The sequence below is a fragment of the Nothobranchius furzeri genome, chromosome 10 (assembly GCF_043380555.1).
Source record: "Nothobranchius furzeri strain GRZ-AD chromosome 10, NfurGRZ-RIMD1, whole genome shotgun sequence".
In the NCBI taxonomy this organism is placed as follows: domain Eukaryota; kingdom Metazoa; phylum Chordata; class Actinopteri; order Cyprinodontiformes; family Nothobranchiidae; genus Nothobranchius; species Nothobranchius furzeri.
Window position 1 is genome coordinate 46365292 of NC_091750.1, and position 20079 is coordinate 46385370.

Genomic DNA, 20079 nt, shown 5'->3' on the forward strand with positions numbered 1-20079 from the left:
GAATAAACTATGGTATGGTATGGAACAAAGTATTTAATAAGAATATTTCATTCATTCAGATCTAGGATGTCCTATTTTTGTGCTCTCTCTTTAACAGGATGACTTGCCAGGCTAACGTCTCATAGCAGTTTATCTTTGAGTTAAGTTACAAAATTTTACATGGTTGTCTGTTTTAATAATTTCAAAAATCCAACAGGAAGAGTTGTCCTTTGAGCAGGAAGTGCTGCCGCTACCTCATTTCTGCTACGAATAACAGTTTTTTGTTGTAAATAACCATGTCATGTAGAAATGACAGCTTTGCTGCTATAACATTTGTCTCCGCTCTGACGATAGCTCTTCTATTCTATTGTTAGAAATCTCTACACGTCACTGGTGTGACGTCAATGCGTCACAACAGCATCAGTACGTGAGAAGAGACTGAAGACAAAAAGAAAAAAGCAACAAGACGTTCTGTGAAGTACAGGAAAGTACTAGTTTTTATTCCTTCATAATCAAACTTCACAAACAGCTTGAACTTGTACAATACCTCAGAGTGAAAATTACAAAAAAAGTGCTGGTAACATTTACAAAAATCATCCTTACTTAGCAACAATCAGTTTATTCTTCCACACTTTTTTTAGTCTTTTGTATTAAGGCTTAATACTTCTTTATAAAGTATATGCAAGATAAGTCTTCACAGTTTTTCGAAAAAAGTCACAATATTATGTAACATAATGAAGCTTTTACGGCTATTTTCTTTTATAATAACAAATACACATCACTGGTAAATATATGTGAAATACAGGGCTTATTGTAAAATGGCAAGTAATGATACTGTTTGCTGAGATAAATTGATTTCCACACACTGTTTATAGGAAAGTTTCGACATACGGTTGGTATAACTGAAGGTGGAAAGGAAAATGATGCGCATAAACACTCGAGAGATCGCCTCCAAACTTTGGCACGTCCCTTAAAAACTGTTTCACAAAATATGAGATTTAGTTTGAAATCGTACATATGGAAGTGGAACTAAACTGGCATAAAGTGAAAACATGCTGTGTAGTAAGGTGCTAAATCCGCGATATTAAACTGCCAGCATGTTTTTATTGTTGTTTTACCAAATGTGGACTGACATGAATAAGGTGCTACTGTAAGACATGTAGGCCTTTTTTAGATGCTGCTGAAAAACTGTGTTCAAATTTAGCAAAATACCTACAAAAATTGGACCAAGAGTCTTGAGGCGACCTCGTATACTCATGCATTCCCATGGATTTGGAAAAGAAGATATTTTCTGCAGTTATGTAACTCAAACTGTGGCATGTGAAAGTAAAAGCTGTATTCATGGTATATGTGATTTGATTTTTTTCAGGTTTTATGTGATTTTACTGCTGAAATTGTAAAAAATAAAAATAAAACAACAACAAACAATAAAAGTGGATGTGTAAGGAGATGGACTTGAAAACTAAACGTGAAACTAAGCCGAGATATATTCACAAGATCCTCTAAGCTGCACTGGTTTTACAGATCAACAGATGAGAGCTCTAGCCCTAGACTTACCAAATTTCACCCTCATGCATACTGTACGGTTAAAGTGACGCAACAAGCTTGCTTAAATAGTCTAACATCACAAAAAAAGCAATTTGGTTTTAGTGCAAACACAATTGGCTGGCTTCAGCATCTCAATAATAACAAGCTCACCAAGGAGATAACAAGAAGGCACATACTTATATGCTTCCTCTAACACGCAACATATTTAGTCAAACCGCAACATCTTTCAACAACACCACAAAGCGGAGAAAACAGGAAAAGCCACTACATCCAGATAGAATGGTGAAGTTTTGCTGTGTGTGTGTGTGAGTTATTGAAAAATTGACACGTCAACAAAATTGTGACAAAATTATTGGCCGTTGTAGACGATTTCATACATTTTGGTAGACAAAAAGCCAAATGATGTGTGTAGAGATATTACTGATTTACTTTAAAGCATGTTTTTTTGTAAATTTGCAGCATCTTAGTGGAAACAAAAAGCACTCAAAGTGACCAAATATGCAAAAATCTAGGATCCGTGCTTCTAAAAGAGAAGGGTGTAGGCTGGGTTTTAGATTTTGGTTTTTAGTTTCGTTTCGAGCCTGTGTGATGCAGACGACTGACACTGACTCATTGTGAATGATTCTTTTTCCTCACATCCCGTCTCCCCACTTAGGATCTCTGCAAGAGCTGTGTGGTTTGTCCAAAATAATCACAGGAGGAGGAAACAACTGTTTTAATGCCACTCAGTCATGGACAATAATACTTGGGATAGTGCTGGGTAAAAAAAAATCAATAATAAAAACCCTGCTACAAACAACATGTGGATGTGCACCTCGAAAGGCAACACATTCTGTACCTATGAAAACAAAAAGTCAAATATCGCCATTCGCACTTCAGGTGACAAACGTGCGATTCTATGGTTCAGAAATGAGTAGTTGATCATATTGCTTTTGATAGAAGAAGACCAAAATCAGTCTAGTGCAAATCTCTTTTCTGGTTTGATAAGTGGTGTTTGGTCTGATGAAACAATCTGCTCTAATGTTTGTTAGCTAGTTTTATTTATGAAGTGGTGTCCCTTTACGAAGACTCAAAAAAGCACTCGTTCTTTTGTAAAAAAAAAAAAAAAAAAAAAAAAAAAACGTCACTAGTCTATGTCGTGCAACAATTTGGAAGGAAACCTCCTAATAAATATTTCCTATCATAAATAACCCATCAGGGCTGCGCAGTGGCACAGTGGTTAGAGCTGTTGCCTTGCAGCACGAAGGTCTTGGGTTCGCTTCCCAGCCTGGTATCTTTCTGCATGGAGTTTGCATGTTCTCCCTGTGAATGCGTGGGTTCTCTCTGGGTACTCCGGCTTCCTCCCACAGTCCAAAAACATGACTGTTATGGGCCATTCCTATCTGTACCGGGTTGGCCCGGGCCGGGTAGCGTAGGTTGTTTACATATCTGGGTGGCCTGGCATTTTCCCGGGCCAACCAAGGCTCATTCTCAGCCCTCTTCTCGAGGGGGTCTGCTTCAGGCCGACCAGGGCCAACACACCCACTGCTGACAGCAAATTCACACCTTCCATTAGAGCAAGCCTCTGATTGGTGGGTAGAATCAGCCCACATGGGCTTAAGACAAGGATGTGTGGAATCAACCGGGCCAGGCTGGGGCCGACTGGGGCCGACTGGGGCTACCCGGCCCGGGCCGACCCGGTACAGATGGGAATGGCCCATATGGTTGATTGGTCTGTGTACATTGTCCTTAGGTGTGAGTGTGTGTGATTGTTTGTCCTGTGTGTCTCTGTTGCCCTGCGATGGACTGGCACTCTGTCCAGGGATGGATGGATGGAAATAACCCATCACAACACAAATAACCAGCACAAATCAACGTCTTAACCTTTACTTTTGACATTCTAACGGCTCCTATTTTGAACGGGAGGACAGCGGCATTCAAGTGTCACCCTCTCCAGTAAACAGGCGAAGCTCACATCTATGCTAACGGGCTAATGGGCTAACGGGCGTCATCTGTGCAGTTACGTTTGTCAAATACATCTCTCAGCTTGGAAATGTTGGAAAACTCACTCCAGTCCAGTGTTTGACAAATCATATTATTAAAAAAAAAACGTCCTTGCGCATACCTAAAAACTAACTTTATCCCCTATTTCAAAACAGCAGTCAACACATTTCAAACAAGCTTGTTTCATTTCGTACGAACAATAATAATAATAATATAATAATAATAAAATACAAACCAACTTGGAGCATAAATTATAAAAAATAAACTGAACACACATTACTGCAGCATACATTTCAGGGTTGCTTAGTTTGGATGTTTAAACTACCTTTTGACTACAACAGCTCCACTTCTGCCACGTTCAGATTCAAATCCAAGTAGTAATTTGTGGGGAAATATTCAAATATCAAGCTAACATAAGCCAGAAAACAAAATATACACACATATTCATAAGCACATCTCAAAGTTAAACTCAAGTGCATGTGTACAAAAGCATCTACATACATGATATGGCAGCAAAAAGCCCGATGTAAAAAGAAAAGGAGAAACTGTTTTTGTTTTTTGGGTATACTGTATGAAGTGGTACAATGTTTTAGTCATTTTTTCATCTTCTATAAAACATTGCTGTGCTTACAGTAATTTAACTCCCCGTTTGAGAACCACGTGATTTACTGAATACAGCAGTTACCAAGAGTTAAAACTTAACAGAGATAAAATATTTTCTGCAGCCAAATATGCTAATTTGTCCAAAGCTTTACATTCTTCTCGAAAAATATGAGTGTCCATACAAAAAATCACTTGGTAAAAAATGCTTTTTGGGTTTATATTATGATGGTTGAATCCATCTTGAATTTGGTTTTGGTAACATATTGATGGGTGGCTCTGTTGATTTCTTTTGCCTTTGAGAAAGTTGACTTGTTAAACCGTTGAGATTGAAAATTGTGTGTTGCTTTTACTTTTTTGGCTTCAATAGAAAACCTACAAATAATGTGCAAACTTTTAAATCTTGGTCCATCTCAAGTAAAAAATAAATGGCTGAAAGGATTTTAAGCCACAATGTCAGATTAGTACTTTAGGGACAGATTATAAATACTCGACAGTGCCAATATTTAAAGAAACCTGCTGTAAAAATCAGACTAGTTTACAGTAATCCCACAAAAAAGGAAATAAAAAGATGTAGAAGGGTTTCCATTAATGTGTGTGTTAGACAAATGATTGGATTTTGTCAGAGGGACAATCTTACACGTTAGAACACGCCATAGTTTACATCACAGCTACTGTGTCAGATTCCTTTTTTTGTTGTGTGTTTTGTTGCATTTCATATAAAAAAGAAAAATTCTATTTTGGTCTACGATAGGCAAATGAACACAACCACAAAACTATAAACAACCAATCAGGTGACAAAGCACATACGCCGTTTCACAAGCACCCTGCCAAGAGAAGAAGAAGAAAACTAAAATTACAGCAATCGAGCCCGATTGCAGAAAACCCCACACGCACAATAAAAACTCATTTCTCCAAAAAACTCAAATCATTTTAACCCTTCTTTGGTTTGTAAAAACAAACATTGTCTAATACAGCTGTGTGTGTGTGTATGTGTGTGTGTTCTGTGTGATTTTTTTTAACATTAGCATTTTACAACCTTTCATACAGATGCGCTAACATCTCTAACCGAAGTCTGCATTGTTGGCTGAGTAATCGTCATGGCGATGAGAGCCTTGACTTTTCGTTTTGGCTCTTTAGGTAATTTGATTTTTTTAACGCGTGTCTCTGTTCTGTGAGAGTAAGCCAGTCAGAGCGGTGGCGTGACGGCCCGTAAAACCAGTCCACACTGGAATAATCAGCTGTGCTCAGAGCTTCGAACAGTGGAAACCCACTGATATGATTCTTAAGGGGATCTTCCTGTACTTGAAGATGATTTGTGACATGATGGTTACATGAGGAAACAAGCAACAGATTTGTACAAAGCCATGAGAGATTTGATGTGATATTATCACTAATTAAGCGTAGAAATCTAATTCCAGACGAGAAGTTGGAATGTGCTGGACTCAAGCAGGAATGCATGTTGTTGTTTTTTTAATCACGCTGTTGCACACTTTAAATTGTCCCATCACAATGAACTACGCCAAGGAGTCGGCAGTGACTTGAGAACACAAAAAGGCTGCGTGTTTAGTCTTTGGAGGCTAAAACACGCCAGAGTCCCCTCGTCGGTGGGATGAAGAAGAGTTAACGAGGAAATAGAGTTTGTGCTCTCCTCCGGTGACTAAATGGGACTAGATTTGGTCTGGTGATGAATCAAACCTGGTGTAATAACTGCATTGTTGTGAATAAAACTAGATGTTGTAGCTTAGTTTGGCTGTTTCGAACTTAAAAAATCTGCTGCTCGACTGTTTGTAAAGCTCAAAATGAAAACAGGATCTGGACACAACCTGAACAGATGCTGCTCTGGATGACAGGGATAGCTATATCACATTGCCTATATTATTTAAACGCTGCACTTTAACACTACAAGTCTATGAAACTGTTTTCTCCTATTTACTTCTAACTGATGCATTAAAGAGGATTTGAAGATTCAAAATGAAGCCAATCACTCGCTTTTGGTTTCACACGACTTCTGAAATTTAAATGAAAACCCGTGAAGAAGGATCCGTCCTTCCTGCTTCTCTGTTTCTCACTTTTAATTTAACATTGATGGTATAATTTAAAAACACACCCCTCCCCGAAACCTGGCACAGCCACTAAGTTGGAGAAGGTTAGAGAGAAAACTGTGGTAATTAGTCCACAGGGGACGGAATAATAAGTCTTTCCAAAATCTTTTTATCTGGCAGTAACTCAGTTCTGTAACTTGATTTATGTTTTATTTTATTTTATTCTTCCATAATTTTTTGTTTCCATGCTGTTCATCCAACCAGTTGAGGACCGCTGTGCAAAGAGTAACGCTGTTTATCTGTCGCCAGAAATGTATTTTTTTTTTTTTCGTTTTCACGAGGTGATTTAAAATTTCAGCTACTTTAGCACTGATTTAATTTTCCACATTTCTCACTGCATGGCCTTTCTTACTTTAGGTTGTAGATTAAAAAAACAAAACAACCTGACCGTCTTAAATAATCATTGTGGGGGAACTGGGGGGTTGGTTTGCACGTGTTAAAGGTCTTTTATCAAAGCATACTTTGAAACCAGCTACAAGCAGCTCCTACAGACCTGCAAACCTTCACACTCAGCCGAGGGAACTCCTGCTGGCTTTAAAGACGCTGCTTTAATCTGCAAAATGGCATTATTTACCAACAAAGGCGTTCCAGAAAAATAAATAAAAACCCACGGATTAAACCGGGATTTTCTTTCATTGTGAGAGGCAGGTGTGTAAACGTTCCCTCGTCCAGTTGTCAGTGTGTCTCCCCCTGCTGCTCACCAGCCCCCCCACTCACACGTGTACAGCACATTCCGGTTTATGGCTTGTTTGCAAATGGCAGGAACTGTAAATATAAAAAAATAAGTAAAAAAAAAAAAGTCAGATTGTTTAACAGAAAAGGAAAAAGAAGCTGTGATTGCATTTTAAATCTTTAAGTCCTCCAGATGGTCTAAGCACAACACAGAAAAGAGCTGCGGATGTCATTTATTTTATTTTATTTTTTACTGTATATGAATAAAACATTTCAGGTAATTTAAAGGGTTCTTTGATGCTGCACTCACAACTACTTGTATAAATAGTATATTTTTAATAATCCATTGTGTATATATTGTTTTTTTGTGCAACGCAGGAGAGAAAAACTATGAATATTCTGTATAGTTGCTGTATGTACTGATAGGCACTTGATAGGCGTACTCCCTATATCCCACAAGGTTAAAACTCTTCTAGCTGCGGTTACGATTTTATGAAACTATCTGAAAAAATGTATTCTTTATCTGTGTGGACATGGCGATACTCAAAATATATATAGAATATTTGTAAGAACTATTTTACTCTTATGTGTACTCATGGAAGGACAGAAAAATGTGTCATCTGAACGCTGTTTTCTGAAGTTTTCTGAGTTTTACGACTTAAGTAAAAAAAAAAAAGGTAAGTAGAAAAGTGTGGAGACGGACTGAAAGACATGCTCAAAAACCACCCTCACCGTTACTCTCTTCCATTCATCTCAAAGCAAAGCATAGCACACTGTAAAAAATAACCGACTAATCCAGCCACGCGAAGCTATGAACAACACCATTTATGACCACCAGAGAAGCAGGAGGAATCCTTAAAATAATTCAGCTCAACAATGACTTTTTTAAACTTACTGCAAGAAGGACAACATTGTATTGTTAGACCCTGTGTCTCTACGCTAAGATAAACAAAACAAACAGGAATATATTTAAACTACAACACAATCAGCTGCAGGCTATCAGCATCTATTTTTCAACATGTTTTTTTTCTGGAAAATATGCGCACACTTTGCAAACATAAAGAGTCTAGACCTACGACTAGAAGAAGCACAAATTTGAGATAAGGACTTATTCTCTGGATAATGTCTCAACACCTTTAAACTATTTTTTTGTCATTTTCTTGCAACCGAGAGAAGAATTAAGCACCACCACAATTAGCTGAAGCAATCTAAGGAATATATAACTATGGACAGTGAAGAGCACGTGATGCTAATGCAACGGGGGGATGGGGGTAATGCTATGCTAAAGCACGTTATGACACACCGGAGCAAAAGTTCTTCCCCTTCCGAGCCTGGTCTGCTATCAAACACCCTATGATACAAAAAGTCAACCGACAACGGGACGAGTTCTCAGCCCTCATCCGGATCACATGAAGATTGGCTACTTTCATTATCTAAAACTGAAACAAAATTAAAAGGGATAGAGAAACATCTGATTGTGTAATTGTGAAACCAAACATCTCAAGAACCAACATCAAGCTACTACTACTTAGACCAATGACAGCACAAGGATGGTTGTACTCATCTAGCTACAGTCAAATAGTGCATTTGATAAACGTGTTCACACAAAAAATGCGTCAAATTTCAGGTGCCATGGTGGAATGCTCAATCACCGAAGCAGTTCGGTTCACCGCCTCTGCCTTTGCTGTTAGTTTAAGAAGTGATGATGTTAGTTTGGCAGTGTTCGACTCGAAGGGACAACGAAACGTCAGGAGCTGCGTGCCATACGAGTGGCAATACTGTTGGAAAACAAAAACAAGATGATCACGGCAGTTGCTTACATATTCTGTTTTAGTGCATTGTCTGTTAAGGCATGAGATTACCCTCCACGTGTTGTGTAGAGACAAATATAGCACTAGCATGCAGCAATATTGCCGTCCTGGCAACAGCAGCTACGAATAGGAGCCATACAGTTTAGGCTCATATACACACCATATAAAGACAGGCCCAATCAAATGTTCAATAATGTGCTACTTTTACTGAGGACTCGCTTCGTGTTTTTAACACGTCTCCCTACGCATGGTCAGTGTTTGAAATCTTTTTTTTTTGTTTGTTTTTGAACATTTATCCATTGGGTGCTTATTGATTATCTAAAACTGACTCCACACGACTAGCTAAGGACATCAAGCATTGAGACGTTCAGCTTCTCCAAACTGAATTTCGCGGTGCTGGACCTAAGCTTTGATTGACTCTCAGAAAAAATAAAAACAATAACAAACAAAGAATAAAAAGTTACAGGTGCCTTATTAGCCCAAAAGGTTTGGAGAGCTGTTTCCCACAGTACCTGTGCTGCATATTGCAAAGGAAGCCCTACAGTTGAGAAATTCCACTTATCAACTATTTGATTAGGCTAATAATTACCACACACAGACATCCACAGACACACAAACACCAAGGAAGGAACACAACTGTGTACAAGACAGTTACTACAGAAGCTGCATTCCATCACCTTCTCCCACCTTTAAACGCACATGTCATTTATTTTACACACACACACACATATTAAATTTGTGTTATTATTAATAATAATCCTATAAGTTATTCATTTTACCTCCACCAACTTGGTTGGATGGGAGATTGTATACTATTATTACTGTTGTTTCACTGTTCATGATGTTTGGCTTATATGTTCTCATAGGAAAAGTCTGCACTGCTTTCGAATTTGAAAATAAAAAGATCAGATAAAAGTCCTGTAGGGAACTGAACCCATAAAATATTTCAAACACAGGTGAGCACACCAAATGGTCTCAATAAAAACAAAAGCTTGTATTAAGACAGCACAAGAATATATGCTGTAGGTAAAAGCAAGCAATAACAAAAGCCAAGAGTTACTAAATTACTGAATGAAGGGACGACGCTATTCGTGTGACCTCCAAAAAATGAAAAAAAAAATCAATTTTTCTAAAACTATATCTCTGTTAACAGTAGTGCACTTATTGGTTTAAGCAGTGCAACATATATGCAAGAAAATAATGCAGTCCAAGTCAAGATAAAAAAATTCTTTAAAATTGAATAAAACAGAAGCTCATCTAAGGAAAATGATTAAACATTAAGCACAGGCATTTTAAGAAAATGTGCAAAGTTGCACCTTTTTTCTGAATGGACAGCGAGTCTTTTAAAGACGCGTGTATGCAGTTAGTTATTCTTCCACTTGTGCAACTACGAAAGGTTATGCTAACTTAAAGAAGCAAATCCTTCACAATGCAGTTGCAGGCAGTTGTGTGTGTGTGCGTGCGTGCGTGCATGCGTGTGTGTGTGTGTGTGTGTGAGAGACCTATTTTGGAAGGACAAAAAAATACAATAAAAAAGGGATGTGATGCATGAACTTGAACACACAAGTCTCCATATCTATTCCATACGTGGTGCATTTAAATATTAGAAAAATCAGGAATGTATGCTTTCATCTGCACAGTCCATCTGCAACTTGTGGTATATCATGAAACAGTGTAATTGATTGATGGAGCTGCTTGTTTTGCTTTCAGACTGTACTTCCTTTCAGATACGTTGCATGCTACTTGAGCCTTTAGGGAGAGCCAAATGCACGAACGTAATGCATTCAGCTCCCAGCTGCTGAAATAGCTTTGCAGTCGTAGAAAAAAACTGATTGTAAAGACGTTAAAGGATCAGGGAGGCAATTTTTCCGCTTTTAGGTCCAATTCAAATTCAATTACACCATATTTCAAAACACTGTTGTAATCAACAACTAGCCTACCCCTCCCGACTAAATCCTAATTCAATTATGAAATTCAAATTAAGCAGGCTACTCAATAGTTTAAGAGACAAATTCTTCTTTTTTTTTTATAACTATCCCATAACAGTCGGGTGCAAGTTGAGGAGCAGCAATAATGAAGGAGTTTAAACACATGTTCCAGCCTGCCGAGACTGTAAATGTAAAAGGCTAAAAAACAAACAAAAAAAAATACATATCAGCAAAAAGGCTCTTCCTGTGTTTGTATAGGTTTTGCAGCGGAAGAGGTCCTGTAGCCTTAACAGTCTTTCAGGATTTGAAGAGGCAGTGGATGCAAATGTGTTAAACTCCAGAGAAGAAATAAGAACATTATTTAGCTCAAATACTGTCTCATCAACACGCCAAAATTTTGTAAACCACCAAAATGCATGGATAAGAACTCTAAAGCATGAGAACTCCTTCTCCCCATCACATCTGACAGGAAGTTGCAGCTCAGAAGAATGATTCAGATTGGTACCTTGACAACAGCTGCATTACAATCCCTTAAAACCACAGGAATAAATAAAACCCAGTGTCAAATTAAGTACTCTCCTTTTTTAGATGTAAGAAGGCAATCTTGTGACCATCTGTATTTTAGAGGGAATATGTAGCCCAACCCCAGATGTATTTTTTTCAGGTTTTTTTTTTTGTTTTGTTTATTGTTATTGTTGAAAATTATACCACAGTAAGCTTGGACATCTATAGTTTCCAAACTGGTCAGTATGGGTTTACAACCACCATGACTTCTGTTTCATGGCAGTGCGCGCGTGCGCACACACACACACACACACACACACACACACACACACACACACACACACACACACACACACGCTTGAACAAATAAACAGACACATGTAAAAACACAAACATATTTGCTCATTTATAGTCACGCCGACTCTTCTACACTAAAGGTGTGTTTGTGTGTATGTGTTTCTTTCGTAGGCCTTTCGGTAGTGTTCAACACATAAATCAGTATTTTAGGAAAGCATACATTTAGAGGCCTGTAGTTCGGATCCATCCAGTAGATCAATATCAAACTACTAAACCTTAAGGCCACCATCTTTTTTTTTCTTTTAGAATAACAAAAAAGAAAGAGACTTTTTTTGGGGAAACTTAATGTGCCAGTGTCTATACTCATTACTCTTCATACCTCAAAATAAGAAAAGGAAAATCTAGTGCCATTGTATTTGTCATTCTTTTTGAAAGAAGTTTTTTTTTCTTGTTTGTACTTATCCATCGGAGACATGCATTCGCATGTGGTCATTGAAGAGCTCCATTTGGTCGAACTTGGCAGGGCAGACGGAGCACACGTAGGTGGTCCCTTCTTGGCAGCTCGCTTCAGCAGCTACACCCACTCCTGTTCCAACCCCGGCCCCGACTCCAGCACCTCCACTTACTGGCATGGCGAGGGCCACCACTCCAGCTCCGGGCTCGGGGACGGCCATAGGCATGGGGATGGAGACTGGGCCCGGGGCGCCCGTGCTTGCCGACAGCCCCGTGATGGCGCTGGCTGTGCTGTGCAGGGCCATGTGCCTCTCCAGCAAGGTCTTGTGTGAGAATTTCTTCTTGCAGATGTAGCACTCATAGGACTTCTCTCCACGGTGCAGCCGCATGTGGACGTTGAGAGAGCTCTTCTGGGTAAAACGCTTGTTGCAGATGCTGCACTGGTAGGCCCGCACCCCTGTGTGTGTCACCATATGTTTAATTAAGTAATCCTTCAGGGAGAACGAGCGCCAGCAGATGCTGCACTGATGAGGCTTCTCACCTGGATGTACACACAAAGCAGAAAAAAACATTACAGGACTGTTCTCTCTAAAACGGGAAACGATTCTGAAGCTAACGTTTGCTAAATCTAACGGAAAAGTGCCTTAAGGGGACGAAAGCTTCACACTTGTTTGCTTTCTTAGAACAATCACACATGAACACGTTTTGATGAGTGTGAATGTTCTTCACAAAACCTCAACAAGCTTCAATAGTTATCATTACTGAATGGTGAAAATCTGCTTCCGTCTTGAAAAAAAAAATACACGCCATATTTACATCACTCCTGGGACAATCGTGCCAATTTTAACCTCCCCTTTCCATTCCCATTTCTTTTTCTGAAGCTAATTTAGCACCATCTGTTCACCATGTAAACAGCCAATTTGATGAGGGCCTTCACTTAAATGTCAAAATCTGCGTGGTGCGGTCATTTTTAATGAAAGATTTCTGGGTGCTCAAGCTGCTGTGTGTAAATCAGCCTCTCTGAAAGCACATATATGCTTATTAAAGACAAAAAAATGAGCAAATTAGCAGTTTGGAACTGAATCAAAGACATTTCTGGCTCTGATTTATCATAAAACACAACCATAAGATTCTTGCATCTCACATACAATGATGAAGGATTGTCTGACTTAAACTTCTGCAAAAACTTAAAAAGTTGCCACCTGGATTTATAAGCAAATAGGTAGGAACCTCCTATTGGATAGTTACTGCATGGGTTAGGGTTAGAGTTAACAAGTTAGTTAACCCCAAATGAGCTGCTTCTCATTTCTTAAACAACCACGTGGAAAGACACATCTGATGGTTGTCTGTTAGAGAAGGGCATGCATCAAGCAGTGCAAATGTCTAAGGAGATTGTAGAAACAACTAAAACTGGGTTAAGAACTGTCCAACGCTTTATTAAAAACTGGAAGGAAAGTGGGGACTCATCGTCTTCGAGAAAGAAATGTGGCTAGAAAAAAATCCTGAATGATCGTGATCGGCGTTTGGTGAAATCAAATCGAAGAAGAACAGTAGAACTGTGTTTAATAGGGAAAGTAAGAACCACACGCACAATGCTGAGTGAACTCAAGGGATTGGGACTGAACAGCTGGGAAGCTGTAAGAAAACCAGAAAAATGGTTTCAGTTTGCTAGAGAGCATAAATATTGGACTCTGGAGCAATGGAAGAAGGTCATGTGGTCTGATGAGTCCAGATGGACCCTGTTCCAGAGTGATGGTGCATCAGGGTAGGAAGAGAGGCAGATAAAGTGATGCACCCATCATGCCTAGTGCCTACTGTACAAGCCTGTGGGGGCAGTGCTATGATCTGGGGTTGCTGCAGTTGGTCAGGTCTAGGTTCAGCAACAGGATGTGCTCCAAGAATGACATCAGCTGACTACCTGAATATCCTGAATGACCAGGTTATTCCATCTTCCCTACTGACACGGGCGTATTCCTGGATGACAATGCCAGGATTCATCTGGCTCAAATATTGAAAGAGTGGTTCAGGGAGCATGAGACATCATTTCACACATGGATCGGCCACCACAGACTCCAGATCTTAACCCCATTGAGAATCTTTGGGATGTGCTGGAGGAGGCTTGGTGCAGCGGTCAGACTCTACCATCATCACTGCAAGATCTTGGTGAAACATGAATGCAACACAGGATGGAGATAAATCCGGTGACATCGCAGAAGCTTATCGAAGCTGTGCATGCCATCAAATCTAAAGGCGGTCCAATGAAATATTAGAGCGTATGACCCTTTGTTCAGTGGTGACTCAGGCTGTGTAACAACAAACTGTCAAATAAGAGGTTTTTAACAACCTTGGCAAAAAAAATAAAACATTTTAAAAAGAAAAATACAAAAATTACTTGATAATTTTCTGCAGATCTGATGCAAACAGCTAAAATAGGAGAAATATGTACAATAAAACATCATTTTAAAGAATGATCTCTGCTGGCATAACAGTTTGGGAAATAGCAGCATAAACAAAAATACATGGAAGAAAAGGAGAACCTGGTGTCGCTGCAAATACCAGCAGGTCAGGTGACCTATACAGGCTAATGGAAGCACGTGTGCGCTTTCCGTTACTCTGGATGAATTAATGACGAGCTTCCTGCTTTGATTTAATGAGGCCAATTATTACTACGCCAACCGTATTAATTTTTTTCAGAATCTGATCATAAAACAGTCGTTAGTAGAAGCAGCATGTGAGGTTGTCCTGTTCAGGCGGGTGTTTCTGCTACACAGATTAACAGGCTCCTCTAACAGACGACTGTGTAAAGTATTATAATGTAATGGTTACAACTGCTAAAAGAATCATTTCTATAAGAAACAAAAGACAAGACGCTCTGTTTTACATCCTTACAAGGACAGTCGGACAATTAGATCAGTGCTGCTTCCTTTTAAACCTGAACAACAATCCCTTTCTTTCTCTTTTCAAAACAAGCAAACGTATTACATCATTGTTGCTATGGGATATCCAGACCCTAACTAGTCAAGCGATGGATCTGATGTGCGTTAACGTATGAGTAACCTTCATTTAAGTGCTTCTACTCATAAGCAGCCCTGTGGTGAATAATAACAATTGTTGAGAAGACATTTTTCACGGGATCATCTAATTATATAATATTTAATTTTTCCCCTCTTTTGTGATGATGATTTCCTCAGTACGTGATTGATTAGGCTGTCACTGCTAAAAGAAAACGGTGCACGGGGAAATAATGTGCAGCTTGAGAACCCAAATGATAAGAGGAACGTTAGTCAGCTGCAACGTGATGGATGCAATTTCTAGTCAGTTTATATCAGGCTGTAATTCAATTAAATGACTAGCTAGGTACTTTTTTTTATTATTCAATGAAATTAATGGGACTGAACGTGAGGCTGAGCTCTTGCTTTAAATTGGCCTTCGAGTTGCTACAACACATTCAGTAGAATATAATTAAGATGCTAAAAAAGGAGGCTAATTTTTACCTGATGTTCAAGATAAAGGTGAGAACAATAGATTTAATTCTAATAGCTGTAAGGATTAGCTGTAATTTTATGTTTTAAAGTGTGTTTTTTTTGTGGAAAGGTTATGAATAATTTATATATTTTTTATTTAGCATTAGTATTTCTATGAACAGCCCTAGTTTGGAAAAACTGAAATTAACTTTGACACGATTGAACAGGTAGTGAGAGTTGGGACAGAGCAAATGCAGATTACTGTTGCTCTTTGCTCTTACTCTTAGCAGATGCTGCTGTACAGTCTCTCATTGCTACGAGTTTTTTTTTTGGGAGTTTTTACATAAAAAGCTATAGATACTAAAGTGACAATGTGTAGTTTTTACCGTTAATCTCTGCAAATAGCCATCAAACTTTTGTTAAAAACGAATGAAATTATGCCCAGTTGCTGAAAAATATTGGAGACTTTGTGACATTTAACCATTAAAATTTGGTCTAAATACATGGGAGCGGGTCTAACGCCTGGAACACACCAGACGCGAAAGCGTGACGATGCGCCGCGAAGCGCCGTGGAACAATGAGCGCTTCTAATCGGTGCCCTTGTTAACCTACGTTCTTGGTCACATCAGCTACGAAGCACCACGAAGGCTCGCGCCACGAAGGCTCGCGCCACGAAGGCTAGCGCCGTGCAGCGATCATTTTGACGGGAGCTGAAATTTTTTTGTGAGCTGTAAGTGAGCCGCGTCAATTCTGGCAGGAAGTCAAACCAAAGCAGAAGAGCCAGGCCGGTAAATTTAACAAAATAAATAATTTTTGTCAAAATAAAACACTGCGATTGATAAATGTGATCATTTCTGTGTATCTAAACAGACTAGAGAGATAAAAATGAACACACACACACACACACAGCAAGGGCACGGGGGTGGGGTGGAGGGGTTTGGAAAACAGTAGGCGTGAGCAGAAGCGCTCGTCAGAAATTCTCGCCTGATGTGAACAGAGGAGGAGCGGGCACACACGAATTTCGTGAGCGACCCATTTTGCGGCGCTTCGCAGCTGGTGTGTTCCGGGCGTAAGTCTCTGGGCGACGCCAAATTAGATACCATGTTTCCTTCTACATGAGCCCGTGCGGACAAAATGTTTTAACAAACGGTTACAAAAATGTTGCCATTCATAAACTTTGCTGTTTCACCTCTTCACGCGTTACCAGTGAGGTTGTGCTCCCAAGGATTTTTGACCATCTGGTCATCCGTTGGTAAAGTTTTACTCGAACGCAAAAATCTGCATGCTTACAATGATTTAGGTACGTACTGCCCCCTATCGCCATGGAAAATACACATTGTCACTTTAAACAAGTATTTGGGAAAACTGTTAAAAGCTGAGCGTTCACTGTGCAAAATATCAGTCCTTTTATTCATCTCCACTGTGACCTCCTCGCAGGGCAAAGCTCACGAGTCTTGTTCTTACTCTGCACAACCCAACGCCCGGTGGCAACCTGACTTCTGAAACTGTGCGGTGGTCACAATTCAGATCCGTATAACCTGGAGACTGTTGTGCTGTTATTGATGTCTGTTAGGGGCATAACGGTACGCTATAATCATATTCGGTTCAGTTCAATGTCTTAAAGAGTTCGGTTTGATAAATTTTCTGTATATTATTATTTTATTTATTCATTTAATTATATCAGAAGCGGCTCCTATAGTGAGCTGAACCAGGTGTCATCACAGGCTGCTGATCTAGCATGATGTTGTTAATTATTTCACAGGTTATTTGCGCAGCTAGTGTCACGCTCATACAGACCAGTGTTGTGTTTGACTGTTGATGCTCCGCGACGTCATCGAACCAGACACGGAGAAAACTGAGGGAAAATTACTGTAAGTTCAGCAAACTTCCCACAGCAGGAAAAAACCACCATAAATCTGGTCATGTGGTAAGTAGCAGATACTTTGGGGAGAGGAGATCATGTGGTGACGTCACATCTGCGATTTCTAGTTTGTAGTCATGCTAATTACGAACTTTTACAAGCTGATAAATCTCAAAGGACGTAACTGGCGTGGTTGAAACACCCATCATTAGTTTTCATTTAAATTGCAGTACAACATGTGTGTGATCCAGGGCGTAAGGCAAAGCGGATTAGAAAATAGCGTTTTTAGCCCCGTTGACTTGCTTCATTTTTTCGTTCTTCCGGGGACCCGTGATGCGGATGTGACTTAGGCTCCCTATAGACACGGAAACGACTGGTCAGCCATATTGGTGCGTGTGCTGTGCGATCAGTTCTGCTACATTCGTTGTGGTACTGCTTCAACAGTGCGATATCATCACGAGTGATGAGCAGAATTTTAAATATTTTTGATTTCGGGCAACCACTCGATTGTCAATCGTGAGCTATTCAGCCCAATCAGCCCAACCTTAACGATGGTCACACGAGAGCAAAAGCTAGCTCAGAACGGGCCAAAAATCCCACAGTGTGTGGCCGTCTTAAGAGAGTTTATCTAGTCAGGGTTTTATGAAATTTGTGCCAGAATAACTCTAATGTGAAGCTAACAGCAACTATTTGAATTATTTGAGAGTGAATCTGTGCTTTAGTCACTTTTGTCTGAGCCCACTGTGATTGGCTCACCAAGCCAGACCATAATTTCTTCATAGTAATTTCACATACCTGAATGAAACTCCTACATGCTACAGACCAAAGCGTAACCTGCTTTAGACACAGACCGCTAAACTGACCCAATCAGGTCACTTTTCTCTGTAAAAATAAAATCCCACCTCCTCCTCTGACAGTTTCAAACATTAATATCATTTTTCCTAATAAGTATCTATTAAGATCTTAACATTGTTTAGTTCCTGGGATCCTTACTCCTCCAAAGAATACCTGCTTGTGGTTAGTGGGTGTCTGGTTTCACATAGCAATATGTGCTGCTAGATGTCTTTACATCCTACATACTAAACCTCATTATGCTGTGATTTTCTCAACAGAAGGGCTTTTATCTGTAATTTCACAAACCGCACTCGCATGCAATCAACTGTTGTCTAACAAAGATGAATTGTGACTCACCAGTGTGGACAAACATGTGTTTGACGTAGTTCTGTTTTGCAGTGAAGGTTTTACTGCAGAGAGTGCATTCATAGGGCTTCTTCTCTCCCTGACCAATCCCTCCAGCAGCCTGCTGCTGCTGAGCTGCAGCCTGTGGTACCGACATGGGGTTTGGGAATGATGGCATTGTGGGGGGCGGCACTGCCACAAACTGGGGTTGCTGCTGGCCAGAAAGGTAAAGGAAAGGCTTGTGGTCTCTAGCCGGCTGTGTAGGAAAGAGAGTGGGCAGGAAGGTGCTTCCACCAGAGCCTATCACCTGGGAGTTGCTGGTCACCGTGAGCGGCATCCTCAGATTGCTGGTGTGTGATTCTATCTGGCGCATGTACTGCGACATGGGACTGAGTTTGATTGGGTTTGGCTGCGGCTGCATCATGCTACTGTCACTAGTGCTGTGGGATGTGTCTCCATCCTCTGCCTTTTGCATCTGCTCGGGGGATGAGTCGTTGACCTTTATCTGCACCGGAGCTCCATTGCCCTGCTGCACCTCCCCGCCCCCGTCTCGCCCATAGCCCGTCAGGTACGACTGCTGCTCCATGATGTCTGGCTCTGTACTGATGGAGGAGCTCACCCCTGAGTCAAAACTTTCAATCTTGGATTCACCCTCTACCCCCTCGTTGTGATCTGTGTCGTCTTGGCAGTCCCCCATGTCATCGTAGCAGGTGTACTCGTCTTCGGCCTCCTCCTTGATGTGCATCCCTCCTGTTTGAATGCGTACCGGTCGGGGTTGCTTGCGGCAGTGAGTGGACTCTGCAGTGGAAATGAAGCGATCGATCTGCTGAGATCTCTCCTGGATTCGGTTCATCCAGGGTGGATCCTGAGATTGCTGGTCCTTCTGAGTGCTTGAGTCATAATTTGTCGACAAAGGGTTAATGTAAAGGGGGCGCTCGCGGGTGCCGTTCTGCAGAGAATGGCCCGGGTAGGAGTAGAGCGACGTGTAAGTACGTTCTACACTTTGCTGAGATGTTGCTTGCATATAACCTGACTCTGCATCACTGCTGGGCCCGGAGGTGCCAGACTCTGGCGTGCCTCGAGGCGTTTCCTGACCAGAATCTCCTGGTATAACTGGAAAACCCCCCGGGCCTGCCAGGCCCACGTTCTGGGACACGATGCGGGTGCACTCATCAATGACGGTCTTAATCTGCAGGATGCTGGCAGCAGTAAGTATCTGCAGAGCTTCTGACTGAGACACTCGCAGGATTCCACTGTACATAAAGTCTATCAGCTTCTGGATGGATTGCACTGAGACCACGGAGGGGATCTCGATGTCGCTGTAGCCCAAGAGCAGCTTGTCCTGAAAGAAGGGGCTTCCAGCAGCCAGCACGCACCGGTGAGCTCGCAGCATACTTCCATGGATCCGAACGGTCACGTCACAGAAGTGCCCGCGGTTGCGCTGCTCATTGAGGGTCTCGAGTACAGAATTGCTGAAGTTGTGGAGATTGATGTTATGAATGCGCTCGGTCATCCCCTTGCAACTGATGTCACCTGCAGGAAGGGAGTAAGAACACCTGGCTGAAGACAAAACTGCACATTCAGAGGTCAGTCAAGCCAAAACACACACACACACACACACACACACACACACACACACACACACACACACACAGAATGAAAGCTTTAAGAGTAAATGTGTGTGTGAAAACCATC

General features: G+C 40.7%; 1 protein-coding gene across 1 annotated transcript in view; it reads right to left on the bottom strand.

The window, feature by feature from the left end:
- Positions 1-448: 448 nt before the first annotated feature.
- The window catches only part of zbtb20 (zinc finger and BTB domain containing 20), a 39245-nt gene continuing 19614 nt past the window's right edge, over positions 449-20079 (bottom strand). Inside the window, exons 3-4 of the mRNA XM_015960808.3 lie at positions 18397-19917; positions 449-12421 (exon numbers count right to left, since the gene is read on the bottom strand). Coding sequence (XP_015816294.1) covers positions 11886-12421; positions 18397-19897 — 2037 coding nt within the window. The 5' untranslated portion in view covers positions 19898-19917 and the 3' untranslated portion in view covers positions 449-11885. The remainder of the gene's footprint in view (positions 12422-18396; positions 19918-20079) is intronic.